This window comes from Gordionus sp. m RMFG-2023, chromosome 4 (genome assembly GCF_954871325.1).
Source record: "Gordionus sp. m RMFG-2023 chromosome 4, tfGorSpeb1-WG-v2, whole genome shotgun sequence".
Lineage (NCBI taxonomy): Eukaryota > Metazoa > Nematomorpha > Gordioida > Chordodea > Parachordodidae > Gordionus > Gordionus sp. m RMFG-2023.
In genome coordinates this window covers 2026853-2043334 of record NC_088778.1, presented here as the reverse complement: position 1 = coordinate 2043334, position 16482 = coordinate 2026853, and the positions used below count along the sequence as shown (strand labels likewise).

Below are 16482 nucleotides of genomic sequence, written 5' to 3'. Positions count from 1 at the left end.
TGACAGTATAATTAATGTTTTTATGTTTTAGATTTTTGAACAAACTATTTTCTATTTTTTTTCTATTAGCTTAAATTAATATTTTCTCACAAGGCTAGTTCGCCACTGGATTCTCATTTAAACACGATGCCGCCAAGCACAAGGCGTCTGGTCCTTGTCGTTTTTGAAGGAAGGTTTCTAAATTTTGTCACAAATACGCCACCATCTAAGCAGATAAAATTTTTTAAAATCATTATGCTATAAATATAATTATGGTAAACATATATTAGATGAAGAAAAAACAATTAAATATAAACTATATAATTTTCTTTTGGGATATTGTAGCTTTTGAAATACAAAATATTCACAAATAATGGTAAAAATTTCCATTTGGAGGCGAATCATAGCAGTTCATCGATGCCATGCTATGTTTCTGTAACTTAATTTACATTAACATCATAAAAATTAAATATAATACTTCACGCTTGAATCAAATAAAGTATAACAAATATTTTACTAGCAATTGAAATACGATATAAATATGTAAGTATTAGTTTAGTACATAATTACACTACTTATATAATTAAATGAGGATATTAAAAGAATGCAACCTCGCCTAATTATCAACATTCTTTTTACGTTTGCCACTAAATCGTAAAATGGCGACCAGTGAAATATTTTTCGATAATGATGAGACATCTGCAAAAATTGAAAATAACAATAATAATACCCAACCAGAAAATGAATTTTGGGAACGGACGCAAAATGAGTTAGATCAGCTTGAAAAAGACTTTCCTGATAATCCTGCCTTAAATGATTTGTCATCAAATCTTCCTAACGGTAGTTTAGAAATATATCTTATTTCACATTTTGGCAGATTATATATTTAGAATAATTTAATGATAAGTTATGTATACTAAATAAATGTTTTTTTTTAATTTAATGACAATTCAACTTATAAGATTTTATTATCTTTTGACAATACATTTATATATGTTTAAAATTAAAGTAAAATTATTTTTATACAGTTATTAGATTGTGAAATTAGCATATTAAATAAAGCTTTATTCAAACTTATATTTATAATACTCACCTTATATCATTTCTAAGATATTTTATAAAAAATTACTAACCACAAATTTCAAGTATTGAGCCAAATTATCTGATTTTTAGTCACTGCTCAACTTTGTTTAATACAATAGAAATTATCCCTAGAAATCTATAATTTATTTATTTTAGATTAAAATTTATTTATGATTCTGTATTTATACTATATGAATAATAATTTTTTTAAAAAATATTTAATTGCACATTATATAGAATAAATAGAAGTAAAATCAGTGTTGTCTTTAAAACATGACCTTTATTTACTTCCCTTTATAACAATTTACAGCTAAATTATTAAAAATAAAAAAAAATCAAAGCCTATGCCAGACCATAAAGTGATCAAAATTTTTAAATCTGCCAAGATTAAAATTTAAAAAAATATTCAGAATTTATTTTATGTCATTTTTAATATCTGGTAGGCACATCTTAGACCTATGTACTTCTGGCAATTTTATTCACATTGGACCGGAGCCACTGATTGAGGTGAGTGGCATGACCAGTATTAACATTAATATAAAATATGAATTGTATTATATTGGCATATAAAAAAATAGTATACATTCATTAATATTCATGCATCATATTTCAATATTACACAAACATAAATACAATTAATTTTTTTAATGGACTTGCACATTTTAAACCACCTTAGTTTGATTATTGCCAGCACTATTTGATGTTTTTTGAGTATCTTTTCAATGTATAAACTTAATATATAACTGATTTATTAAATTAATATATAAAACTTTATTTTGAAGGTTCAAAAATTTTTCAGATGTTTTTTTAAAGATCTTTCTAATGTATAAAATAAATATAAAATCTAATTGGGCAAAATTATGTTATGATGTGGTGTTTAGATTTAATGTCATTTAATTCTATAAACAAAGGAATAACTGATTTTGTAAAGGTTTGAAATTTTGTATAAATTGTCTAAAAAAATAGAAATATGATATTTGATTCCTCATCAGAATTGCCTGATAAGGCAACCATTAGTTAGGTGCACTAGATGATGTGTTTATTAATCTATAAAGGTGCAAGTTTTAAATCTGATTCTGAAAATTCTTATATCATTTTTGATTTATGAACAGGTCATTTCAAGCATTGTAATTTTTAGATGAAAATCTGGCAACTAGAAATGGACACAAAATCAATTATCTGAGATTGATAGTATAGGATAGGAATTCCATTTAAAACAAATTCAGATGGTCAATAATGCTGGGGCTCACTTAAAAAAGCATCAGATTGGTGTATTATGCTTATGCTTAGGGCATGGACTTCATAAGTTAATTATAGTTAATGGCATAAAAAAAGTTGCTAGAATTAATGTTCTTAAAAGAAATTAGAGAAATCATTTTAGCCCTCAGATATTGAGTAGCTGATTTGGAATGTGAGATTGAGGATGGGCATCGTAAATGAGCCATATTTTGGATATTGATGATTCTGATCCATACCTGGATGAACATTTTGATATCTCTGATGAGGCTAGTAATATAAATTGCATGGCACCCAACAGATCTAATTGATACAAAAGCTCTTAAGTTAAATTGCCCTACCTGCTGGCATCCATAGTGTTCAAAATTCCTATGAATAAAGTTCTAAAGAAAACAATCCCTTAAACTTTTTTAATAATGAATGAATATAATTGACAAACTTTACGCATCATTAAATCCATTCAGAAAGTTGTTGGAATTTCTTTCCTCACAAATGGAATCAGCAATAAATTTAGGACTACTAATTCACAGTGGAATAGAAACACACATACAAATCAATATATTCAAATGCTAAAAGGAAATATGCAAAAATAGCTTGACCATAGGTTTTCAAGTACCAAACTTCAAGTAAGTAATTTATTTTATATTCTATTTTTATTAATAAAATCATATTTTAAACATTAGATATATTAGCGACACTACTTGATCCGAGATTTCAAAATCTTAAAATTGTTTCAGAATATGTTAATTCGAAAATTCTACTAAATCATTGCAATAGCATCTAGAGCATGATAGAATTGTGCAGAGTGAGATTCAAGTTGAAGGTAATGGATTATCATCCAGTTCATATATAACTTAAAAAGCTCGTTAACATTCCTCTAAGCAACGACCATAATAACATTAGCAATATAGAGCAAGAATGACATATTTTGCTCAACCAACATAGTTTATCTAGACCTGTGTGCTGATTGTATTACATTTTTTTATAATTGGGTGTTTTTTCCTAACACATTGTTAATATAGCTTAATTCATTTCTTGAGTTAATTCCAGTCTCACTCCAATTTAAATTGATGTATTTTCTCATTCTCAGAAATAGGCTAAGGAATTGCATTTTTATTCAGATCACAGTCACATAAACAGCAAATATATTAGTTATATTCTATAGATTTTTATTATAACAAATTGGAATAATTTGGAATGCAAGCAAAATATAAAGTGTAACATATAATGAATCAGAATTCAGATTCAGCAAAATTATAATTGCCTTGAATAAATAGTATTTTGCTAAGATTTGTGGGACATAAAGAAGCCCTTTTTGCACTAAGTATGAATATAGCAATGGAAAAAATTCTTTCACGTGTGCTGGTTGCAGGTATACAAAGAACCTTTCTAGCTAAAATAGAACCTGAGGAAGTTCCAGTCGCCTTTTCTTCCAAAAGATTAATGCATCCTCTTCTGTGGTATTATGTTGACTGGAGCAAAATATGACATTCTTGTTCTAGATTACTAATGTTGTTATAATCGTTGCTTAGAATGGAATGTTTACGAGCTATTTTAATATAAGATCTGGATGTTTGCCCATTATCTTCAACTTGAATCTCACTCTCTGCATTTCTATCATGCTCTAAAAGTTTTGAATGTCTAATTAAAAATTGCAATGATGTCGTAGAATTCTAATTTAAATATTCTGAAACAATTTTAAGATTTTGAAATCTGGGATCAAGTAGAGTCGCTAATATCTAATGTTTAAAATATAATTTTATCAACAAAAACATAAAATAACTTGAATTTCAGAATTGGGAAACCTATGGTCAAGCTTTTTCTTCATATTTTCTTTTAAGCATATAATATCTTAGCAATAAGATTTATTGATTTGTATATGAGCTTCCATTTCACTGCAAAATAATAACCCTAAGTTTATTGTTGATCCTTTTTGGGAGGAAAGAAATTCCACTGACTCTCGGGATGGATTTAATACTGCGTAAAGCTCACCAATCATATCCCATTCATTATTAAAGAGTCTTAAAGATTGTTTTCCTATTTTATTTATACTTTCCAACATAAATTAATGTGCTGTGCCAGCGGGTAGGGCAATTTAATTTTTTAAAGTTTTTTGTATTAATTAGATTGGTTGGTGCAATGCTAATTTCCATTATCCGCCTCAGCAGACATATCAAAAATGGACATCACTTTCCAAAGTACCTCCAGGCATAACTCGATTTATGATTAAGTAGAGAGAGAGAGAGTTGTTGTTTCATAATTGTATATTAGGGTGGTTTAAAAGTTGCAAGTCCATAAAAATAATTAATATGTGTTGTTCGTGAAAATGAAATATGATGTGGGAATGGATGTGAATGATATAAACTATTCTTATTATATATAACAATTAGAATACAATTCATATTTTAATTTTATTAATGTTAATAATTCAAATTTAAATATAATAATAATTTAAAATATAAATATAATTATACATGGCGCACCGCTGCCATGCGCCGATGATCTCAAGTGGCGGCTGTTCTGGCGTGAATAAAATTGCCGGCGGCGCACTGGTCTAATTATTCCAGAAGAGGATGTTCTAACATTTTGGGGAAAAAAGCAAATGGAACTTCCTAGGCTTGCTAATTTAGCTAGGAAGGTTCCTTTTTATGCCTGCAACCAGTACATACATCCTTTCTATCGCTGGATTAATACTCAATGGAAAAGGGCTTCTTTATGTCCCACGAATCTTGATAAAATACTGTTTAATCAGGACAATTTATAATTTTTCTAAATCTGATTTGTATCCGAATTTGTTTCATTAAAAAATCAACGGATTATTACCGAAATGCTTCGTTATACTCGACCCTGATCTGAGTGTAAATGGCAATTCCTTAAATCACCTATTCCTGATAATGAGAAAATACATGAAATTTAAATAGGAATGAGGAACGGAAAATAAAGTGTCAGATAGAATCAAGAGTGCCCAAATAAATTAATATTCAGTGTAAATACATTCATATTTTTTTTTCTTCAAATAAATATCACGCCTCGACCTCCGCTAATTTATTAGGCAGGGGCGAAATCGGCGGACCGCCACCATCAATTAGGGCTTCGGCTCGCAGGTCTATCGTAATTCAATATTCTTTTGAATGATTGGCATAATTTATTACGGAATTATGCCAATCAAATGATCATATGATTAGAATATTTTAGGGACGTATTATAAGGATATTCATTTTTTCAATCAAGATAATTTGGCCATCTTACTTATTAAATTTTTTTAATTTCGATATCAGCTGACGACAGGAAATTAATTCCTTATTTAAACTATATTCTATAGGTGCCTCATCAACCGACCCATTTGATGAAGATGACCTATTTCCCACCGATAATTCTGAAAACAACGTAAGATTCTTTTTAATATGATTTATTAACTGTATTAGAGGTTGGTACGGGGTCATCCTGGTCCATTATAATCTTTGCCCGATCCAGCCCGTATAAAATATACTTTGTACAATACAACTTACTGGGCCTGGATCCATAATAGTTTTTAAAAACGACATATAAATTTTGGCTAATTATCAGCTTTTAAAAACAATTTTTGCCGCCCTACACAGAAGGCCAGGCTGCGCACACTCGGGATCCATTTTAGAACTCGGAATGGTCTAGTTCCGGGTTGAACATATTTCACTTAGGTTTTCGACACGATTCTATATATGAAATATAATTTAGTTCCATCACCTTTTTTCCCGAACCGGTTCTGGAATTTTGAAATGGGCCCTGGGTCTTATTTTAAGAGAGAGAGAGAGAGAGAGTTGCACCGATTCTTGGGTTTGTCCCTTCTCCGGTACTGAGCCCGGATATTTTCTTCAATTCGCCATTTTCCAGAAGACTCCCCTTCCCAATTTTAAAACGGCATAAAGCAAGGTTCGGAACGAGAACCCGGGATCCTCAATAATCGGGTCGTCGTATCTAAGGGAACGTCTTACTAAATTTTACTGGAACCTCTAAATCCTTTCTGAAATTTCTTTGAACTTCCACCAGTCGAAAATGGCAAACCTAGTTTTTAAGCTAAAACTATAAGGTCAAAAAACTTAAGTCATTACCTCGATACCTTAGCGCAATTTTTTTTTTTGGCGCCACAAATATAAAAAAGATTAGTATGTTTACGGAATACGATATCGGATCGATAAATCGGCCGATATCAATTTTGTATCGGGTATATCGGTTATCGGATATTAGTTTGTATATATAATTTTACTAAAATCACGAGGGGGGGGGGCTCGCTAATTGTTTTAAAATATATTTGACGTGGAATAACACCCCGCCACAAATGCCACCGGATATGATTTTGATTTCCAATTTCATTTTCTCCCGGAAGTTATATTTGGATTATTTTTTTAAAAAAATTTAGCAAATTTTTTTTTATAAGAAAATTTAATTTTAAAGCTTTCTAAAATTTATGTAAATTTTGAAAGTTATATTTTCATTGAGGAAATTTTTTTTTTATTATGATTTTTACATTTTATAATTTAAATTTTTAATTAAAACAAAATAATTTTTAGTTTTTAATTATTTTACTTTATTATTTTTTTTCAAAATTATAAAAGTTAACCATTCTTCTTCTCTCATTTCCGGAAGATTATACTTGGGAAAACTATTATCTCTTCCTGCGGAAAAACTTAAAGCATAATTGAATTTTATCATATTATATATGGAGTCGGGAGGTGGGGGAGAGGGGTGAGTCTAGTGTTGCCGATCAAAATTTCTGGCCAAAAGAATATTATGTAGGCCTGGAGATTTCGCCCATGGGTGGTGGAATGGATTTAACCCCCGGGAAATAATTGTTTTGTCTCGAATCGTGATTGGGCCGTTTTTAAAACTAGATTCAAATCGGTCAGTTCAACAAAAGGCGGATTGGACAAGTTATAATTTGATTAAAAATTTTCGCGGTCTTTTAAAAGTGGGGATAGATGCGAAAATTACCCCAAAAAAATATAATATTTGGCGGTATTATCACCTTAGCTTCGGAGCTCATCTTTGATAAAGAATTTAAATACTCGTGTCTCGATGCTTGCCTCACCCAGATTTGCTTCTGCAAGGGACCTGTTGATGGCGTCTATCTTTAGCTAGTTTCTTAGAATCTCACCCGAGATGGATTAAATCATCTTTTGAAATTATACGCTTCTACCCTTGATTCCATAAAATTTTTTACTTTAAACAAATAAGTATTTTAAAAAAAATTCGCTTTAGGTGTGATATAGAGCCTTAAATTGACTAGTAAAATTTGTTAAATAATTGCCTGATCATCGAGATAATAAGGGAAGCAATTTACCAATTTAATAATAGTTTTGAACCATGAGAATAATTACTATACGGATTACCAAAATGGCGCCTCCAGCTGATTTGCATTCAACGACGCTTTCCAGGTGCATTATTATGAACGCATCGTCATGACTAGTAAAATTTATTAAACATTTGCCTGATCATCGAGATAATAAGGGAAGCAATTTATAAATTTAATAATAGTTTTGAACCATGAGAATAATTACTATGTGGATTACCAAAATGGCGCCTCCAGCTGATTTGCATTCACCGACGCTTTTCAAATGCCTTAAATGTACATATTTTTTTTAAATAAGGCTTTTGGCCCCGACCGAATCATTCCTCAATGTATTACAAATATCCTATTCATTATTTATTCATACATTCATTCTCTTCGCGAACTTACCCCCGAGCCAAATATCATTTTCTCTACAAGATATATAAAAATAAAATAAATATTTTCCTCTTATTTTTTATCGAGGATCGATTTATTATTTATTTTAAAGACAATTTTTTTTTTTATAATAAAATAAATTTAATAGCGTAAATATTACGATTATAAAAAAAAGACAATATTTTAAGGATTTAATTTATATCCTCTCGGTTCATAAAAAAAAAATTCAAAAAAAAATCGATGTTTTTTTAAAAATTTGTTTTGAAAGTATATTATTATATATATTCCTTAAAGGAGTTGGGGGAAAAGTATCGTGATACATGTATCTTATTATTCGGGACGAGGTTGGATGCTTATCGGTTTGATAAATTTTTTTGTTCCTGGAGGAATAGAAGACTTGCTGTATTTTATTAACTCGTTTATTTTTCCAGGAGAAAAAAAGATTTTTGTAGACCACCTTAAGTTACGATACGATTTTCCGACTCAGGAAATGGAACGTTATATAAGCAGCTATCAGTGTCGGTTAGAATTTTCCTGTTTTTCTGCAGATCGGGAGATAGGAAGGAGTTAAATAATATATCGCAGATTTGGAATAAGGGTGGCGACAATGATAGCTAAAAAAATGAATGTGAAGGCAACATGGCGACATTTTCTCTTTACCCCTTAAAATATTTTGTAATCCCTTACCACCATGATGTATAACGGTTCAATTCAATTTCCGGTTTATAGTTTAAAATTTTTGCAGCGGGGTTAAGCCCCCCTTCCTTTATTTTTTTTGGGCATCGTTTCGGTTTTATAGAGGTTATTTTGGTTTTTAAAAAAAAATCTATAATTATGATTTTTTTAATTGACCTTTCTTTCTTTTTTTCTTTCTTTCTTTCTTTCTTTCTTTCTTTCTTTCTTTCTTTCTTTCTTTCTTTCTTTCTTTCTTTCTTTCTTTCTTTCTTCTTAAAAAGTTTATAGTTTAATGGAAGTTTAATTTTTCTTTATTTTATTATATATATTTAAAAAAAATGATTATGAAATAACAAGATTAAAGTAAAATGACATAACTTCATACAAATCATCTGTAAAATTTGTTTACCCTTTTTTTTCAATAAATGGATCATCTGTTTCGGTTCAAATATTTTTAGCGTAATGATGGTCAAGAAACGAGACCGAACCTACCCGAAGACCGATATTAAAATAAAAGTCCGGACCTTTATCCAATAAAGACACGCGAAATCTCCCTTGTGACCTGGGATCAATCAAAAAACTCTAATAATTGGAGATAATAAATGGAAACTTTATGCAGTTACGGGTTACGCTTTGGGTCAATACGAAACATTTTATGGGTATTTTAAAGATCATTGTTAGTTACTATTAAGCAGAGTTGTTAAAAGATACTTTTTAAATGGATCTAGATACAGATACATTGTCTAAAACAATATCTAGATACAGATATTTTAATCAAAAATCTATCTAGTTACAGATACAGATACCACATTTTTATATCTAGATACAGGATCTAGATACTTGTATCTAGATCCTTTAACAACTTTGCTATTAAAGATAGCGTTGAACCAATCGATATAATAGCGCGAACAAATTGAACGTTTCAATTTCAACGCAGCGTTTCAAAACGCAAATAAAAAAAACGCAAAACGCAGCTACGATTTAAATCGAAGCGTTAATTTTAATTTTTTTTTTCCAATATGAAACGTCTAAATTCAAAACAAAAACAAAAATGGTTGATCTTATATTTACTTGAGAGAAATAAAGTGAACATCTTCAAACATATGTTTTAAAAAAGGGATTTTTTTTTCTGAATATATATTAATATAAAGGGGGGATTTGACAAATTCTGAAGATCAACCTTTTCATATGTTCTTGGGGTAACATATGATATAAATCCCAAAATTACTAATTTCGTAACAGGTTTTACTTGATGCCGAAGACAGATTGTTCGTTACCTCCGTTAGGAATTATTTAAATGTATTTAATTACTGGTGTATCCTTTGCACGATTGGCATATTGTTCAAGGATTTCAAAGTCCTGTATAGCCTACCATTGCCAAATGACAGTGTGCGCAGCAATTTGGAATCCGGCTGTACATATAACAATGGGAAATTATGTATATATATTAATAGCCATCCCAATAGTGTCTCAATTTTATAACTATAAACAGATTTTCAATAACCAGTCAGCCTTAACAGACATCAACAAAAAATTTATTTTTTATAGATGTGGGTGCATATGGAAAGCAGAGTGATGGTGAAGTACTTAGAAATAGATTAATTTTAGTATATTCTAAAAAAATATAAATAATTAGAATAGGTGAACCCTACACTTGATCTACCTGCTTCCAAGCCTTTTCCAGGGTTTATTGAAGCCATGTCATTTGTAATGGTTGCGGATGACATATTCCCTTTATCAAAACATCTGACGAAGCGCTACCATCACTCAACTTATATTAAATGTGAAAATAGACATTAATACAAATATACAAAAATTTTATTAATTGTTAAAGAATATATCTTTTACACAAATATCACATGTAATTATAATCAGAACAATATCACATTTAAAATACTAAACACATCATATAATGCAGATTCATTAGCAGGTGTTGGTAAAATACAATTTGCCTTCAGGTGATAGTCTAGAAATTTTAAAACCTCAGTTTTAAACAATAGTTGGTTGTCTAAATTTAAGTTTTCCACCTCCTTTACAAGGTTTTCCATAAAAAGTCTATACAAAATATTAATAAATTATAGATAAAAATTAGCCTTACTGCATCCCAGATGGCTTTTCTTCCAAAACATTTAATAACCTATTAAATTCATTTAGTTTAGGTTTTTTTTCCTTTTTAGGTGAGATACATCAAAGTTGCTTGATGTAGGGCGATCTTCTATAATCCTTTGCATAGAATTTAGATATTTCTGCTGTTTATATTCATTGATTCCTCTTGATGAGCCTGAAGGTTTCCCTAATTTTTCCTTATTCAATCTGTCCTTGAAATTCCTCAATCTCTTCTTGAGATAAAGAGGACTGGTATCATAACCAGGAACTTCCTTAGTTAAGCTAATTAATTGATTATATTCTTATATATTTATACATGGAATTAGACAAACCGGATGTTGTTGATTCCAAAAAAATCTCATCAGATTCCAGCATTTCTGCACAAACCTTTTAATTATTTCATGTATATCATTGATGTTTTTGTAATTTAAATGTGATATTCTTTTTATATGTATAAAATATATTACAACTAGTAAAATTTTTATCACATTTAATGTAAGTTAACTGATGGTAGGGCTTCATCATCAGATAATTTGATAAAGGGAATGCGTCACCCCTGACCATTACAAATGGCATGCAGGCAAATAAAGTCTATGGTTCACCAATTCTATTATTTATATTTTTAGAATATATTAGGATTAATATAATACAACCTCTATATAAAGAGCTATTTCTAAATACTACACCGTCACTCTGCTTTCCATATGCTCCCACACCTATAAAAAAAAAAAAATTTTCTGTTGATGTCTGTTAAGGCTAAACAGGTTAATTGAAAATCTATGTTTATAGTTATAAAATTGTGAACCACTATTGGGAGGAAAGGAGATATCTTTCACATCTATTGCCCCAAAACAATTTTGGGAATCCTGATTGAAGCAGGAATTCCTGGGAAATCCAAAGATTTAATAAATTTACTCTTTCCCAATCATTTTTATTAGGCCTAGGCATATGTATATGTTCAGCAGCATTCCAAATTGATTGGGAGGAAAGGAGATATCTTTCACATCTATTGCCCCAAAACAATTTGGGAATCCTGATTGAAGCAGGAATTCCTGGGAAATCCAAAGATTTAATAAATTTACTCTTTCCCAATCATTTTTATTAGGCCTAGGCATATGTATATGTTCAGCAGCATTCCAAATTGATTGGGAGGAAAGGAGATATCTTTCACATCTATTGCCCCAAAACAATTTGGGAATCCTGATTGAAGCAGGAATTCCTGGGAAATCCAAAGATTTAATAAATTTACTCTTTCCCAATCATTTTTATTAGGCCTAGGCATATGTATATGTTCAGCAGCATTCCAAATTGCTGCGCACGCTGATTTCACAATGGCAGGCTATACAGAATTTTGAAAACCCGGAACTATATGACAATTGTGCAAATGATACACCGCTAATTAGTTTAGACGCTTCGATTTAAACGCGTCGTGTTTGCGTTTTTTTATTCGCGTTTTGAAACGTTCAATTTGTGCGCACTGTGATTTCGGATCAAAGCGATTACGTTCAGGCGACTATGGGCCCGTTTTTGCCTCCCTCGTTCGTAACGCGATCATATGGTTTTTACGTATAAAGATAGAAAATGTTCAGCCATTTTTTTAAAAGTTTTTTACCTACGCCGATTTTACACATTTTTTTTTTTAAATTTTAATTTTGAACTAATTTGATCCTTCTCTTAACAAATCTTTATAACTCCCCTAAAAAAGTGTGAGGACACCATTTTTTTTTTAAAATTAATATGACATCCCTAGTAATCTTTCAATTTTTTTTCTTCTCTCTATTATGATTATTATTATTTCGTAAAGTAAGGACAAAAAAAAATGACGATCTAAAATTAGCGATTGGCATCTGTTTGTCCTGCCCTATTTTGAACCAATTTTTTATTTTTTATTTGTCCCCCAAAAATCCGACCCGAATTAAAAAAAACTTTTTTGAACTACCCGACCCGAATTTATTCAAATTCGGAAAAATTCAAATAAAAAAAAATATGCTGGGACTCTTGCAAGAATTTTAAAATTTAGTGATAATATATTTAAAAAAATTTAACCCCGTTCCCACCCCCAGGTCCAGAATTTTTTTTTAAATGTTAGGGACTTAGGCCGCATTCATAGTACATCCGATCCGACACGGTTTAACAGCTGATCGATTTTTAAAATCCGTTTATGAGATCAATTTTTTTTGTAATAATATTAATTTTGTCTTTAATTCTATACATGATGATAACCTAAGAAATAATGGTTTTAATAAAAAAAAATTGATTCTCATAAACCGATTTTAAAAGTCGATCAGCTGTAAAATAGTGTCGGATCGGATCGGATCCACTATGGATGCGGCCTTAGCCCGAGACCGAAATTATTTTTCGCAAAATAGGCCCGGTCTGTTGGAAGGGTACGGGGTGGGCCGCGTTTTGCAGATCGTAACGGGGCTGCTTGAAATTAATATTTTGGATCGGTGCTTAAAAAAATTTTTTTTTTTAAAAGATGCATGTCATGAATTTTAGCAATTTTTTATTTTGAGAATTATGAGCGCCATGTTGCCACGGTATAAACCTATTTGTTGGATTTTGTAATCTTTCATTGCGAAGAATGGGAAGCGATTTCTTCCTGCTAGAATATACGTCATGTTAGTCACTTTTGTTGAGATCGTATCCCTTTATTCCTAAATCCTCTTACAAAAAAAAATATATATAGGCTCATCTTACCAATGGCAACAACCTTATCGAACCAAATAACGCCGAATTCGACTTTAACGACGATAATAATCTCGGTGAATCTCATTCTACCCAGGGTAAACCCGACCCTTACAAAAAGAGGGGAGATTTTAGCGCCATCTCCAAAGAGGACAAAATATACAAGGAGCCCGAAAAAATAAAAATATGGCGGGAAAAACAGCAAGAAATCCTCAAAGAAAAAGGTATACATATATAGCGTTTAATGTTTAATTTCTTTCTTTCCTTCCTTCCTTCCTTCCTTCCTTCCTTCCTTCCTTCTTCCTTCCTTCCTTCCTTCCTTCCTTCCTTCCTTCCTTCCTTCCTTCCTTCCTTCCTTCCTTTAAATGTTTAATACAAATTTCGTTCGCATTTTATACCTTTCTCAATTTCTCCAAAATTTTTTTTTTTTTAAAATTCATCTATGTTATTATTTTAAAATTATTTTTATTAAATAATATTAATTTTTCAGAATTAAAAAAATGAAAATTCCTTTCTTTAATTTTTGAGGATTTCTTTTTTTTTATAAAATTCGTGACTTATTTTATTTATTTTAAATCTTTTTTTTTTATAATCCCATGCTTCCAGCTAGAAGATGAAAAATTATATTATAAACAAATATTTTTCATCCGACGTTTTTGTTAAAGATCGGATCGTTTATCAGTTATCAGCCGATAATAACTCACTATCCGGTACAGATATTTCGATATCGGATAGAGTTATAAAGAAGTCTTAATCATAGTACATATCCCTAACTTAATTTTTGTTTTTCCTGTTAAATAATGCAGATCAAGAAGAAGAAATCAAGAAGAAAGAGATGAGGGAACACGCTAAGAAGGAATTGGAAGAATGGCAATCCATGTATAAACAACAAGTGTCCAAAGCCAAAGAGAATAATCGGTAACTTTACATCATTCATTTGTCTCTTTTTTTCCATGGCGACAGTATTGTCCGAAATTCTAAGTGAAATGGACTTATTCTATATGCTGACCGAAACGTAACCGTAACTCACAATTTAGCGGTCCCATAAAGGGGCTTCAATTTCGATACATGAATTTAATAAAAAATAAATACAATAATATACTAGGATTCAAGAGAAGGAATTTCAACAAAGCCACAACCGGGAAAACATAAAATCAAACATTACCAGAGAAAGTAACGGCACGTTATCAAATATTTTTAATGTATCTTTTATTACGAAATTATTTACCATAAAATAAATAAATAATTGATTTAGAAAACGAAAAAACAGCTGACATGATCAACAAGGACAAAAAGGAATGGGAAAAGGTGGCGTCTCTTTGCGATTTTAATCCTAAAAACAGTAAACACGTTAAGGACGTCACTCGATTACGGTCGGTCATAGTCAAGCTTAAATCTTCCCAAGCATCGTCTCCCCGTCAACATGGTTAATAATATTTTTTTGTTTACCAACAAAAACAAAATTAAATAATAATATTACACGAATGAGGGGGAAAAATGACATCTATATTAGGCTCAAAAAATATATTTAATTGTTTTTAACTCGAATTTATAAAGAATTTTGTAAATCATTATCAAATTGTTAGAACACTCCTAGAAGCATTTATATTTCGTCGACTGAGTATTGTAAAGTTCTATATCCATTTTTGTGAAATTTCTAAATCAAATTAGGGTAATCCTAGTTTAAAATCTGTTTAGCCTGGACTAAAACAGAAATAAGTTTTAAAAAGTAAAATAAGACCATTCAGGATTATGGACTATTACTTTAAAATCGAAAAATTATTTTGTTTTATCGTAAACTTAATTAGCGTTGGGTTTATATATAAATGACAACATTTATAATATATTTTTTTGTTTGTTTGTTCAAAAAAATATATAAATTTACAAGGCGCAAAAAATACATCCTTGCCCAATGGCCCTCACAATACGAACGGAGATTTACACGGTGATCATGCCGACTCTGAAGACGAAAAATCGAATTAGCCCGACACCCTAACACATTTCCAAACCTATCATAACATACATTACATACACATATATAATATATAATTAAAATTAAAATCACCTTTTAACCCCCCTCCCAATCTCGCTTTACACCCCTTCTCTCCCTCAAGAATATATTTTTCTTTTACCTTCTAGTATATCAGGCGGGTATTTTAATTTTAACTCCTTTTTCTGGAAAAAAGAAAGAATTCGAACAATATTTCGCGCCATAAAGGGGGCGTTATTTTTTGATTTTGAATAGCTAAATTTTTTTATTTGTTGTTGTACATAAAATTATATTATTTTGAAAATAAAAATCACTTGACCAACCCAAACCAACATCTTTTTTTTTTGTAACTGATTTAAAAAATTTAATATTTAAAGATTGGATGTTTTTCTTATATTTATTTTAAGTATATCATCTTCCCTATTAAATGTAATTTTGATAATATAAAAAAAAATTTTTTTTCAATTATTACTATATATTTTATTGCTTAACCAATTAATATTCCTCCTGTTATTTTCCCTTTTCTATCATTAGATTAACTCTGTTTGATATGTCTTTAATATAAAAAAACGACGTATTTATATAATACCTTAATTCTTGTACGTTCTTTACCTTCGTAAACATCATACTTTAAGTAACTTTTCTCTCCCCTACCCTCCTCCTATCCCCCTTTTATGATACGCTTTCCAATACCTTAATTCCCAATAATTACTATATTGGCACATTATAAAAAAAATAACAATATTACATACATTTAGATCATAATTACTTTTTTTTTCTTTACGCGAATACATCATTTTTTTTATTGTATTTCTATGTGCATTTTTTTTATTTAAAAAAATATTAATATCTTATAAAATTTAATTTAAAAAAAAATATATATTAAATTATCACAGATTTTCTTTAATCTCCTAAGTTTTAGAAGATTAATTGTAGGTCGGATTCAATTGATTAAGATGTTGGGCGATTCAAACTCATCTTTAAGAATAAAATCCTCCCCTACCCCCCCATCCTTAGATCGTTG

General features: G+C 30.1%; 1 protein-coding gene across 1 annotated transcript; it reads left to right on the top strand.

Moving 5' to 3' along the window:
* The first annotated feature begins 611 nt into the window (after nt 1-611).
* Nucleotides 612-15847, top strand: LOC135927763 (clathrin light chain-like). Its single transcript, XM_065463926.1, has 7 exons — nt 612-819; nt 5621-5685; nt 13470-13692; nt 14275-14386; nt 14574-14641; nt 14724-14894; nt 15357-15847. Exons 1-7 carry the CDS (start codon nt 639-641, stop codon nt 15449-15451), a joined length of 915 nt encoding a protein of 304 aa, XP_065319998.1. The 5' UTR covers nt 612-638; the 3' UTR covers nt 15452-15847.
* The last annotated feature ends 635 nt before the right edge of the window (nt 15848-16482 follow it).

Coding starts and splice junctions, on each gene's coding strand:
- LOC135927763 (XM_065463926.1), top strand. CDS start 639: ATGGCGACCAGTGAAATATTTTTCGATAATGATGAGACATCTGCAAAA. Junction 5,686..13,469: donor CCGATAATTCTGAAAACAAC/GTAAGATTCTTT, acceptor AAATATATATAG/GCTCATCTTACCAATGGCAA. Junction 14,895..15,356: donor ATCGTCTCCCCGTCAACATG/GTTAATAATATT, acceptor TAAATTTACAAG/GCGCAAAAAATACATCCTTG.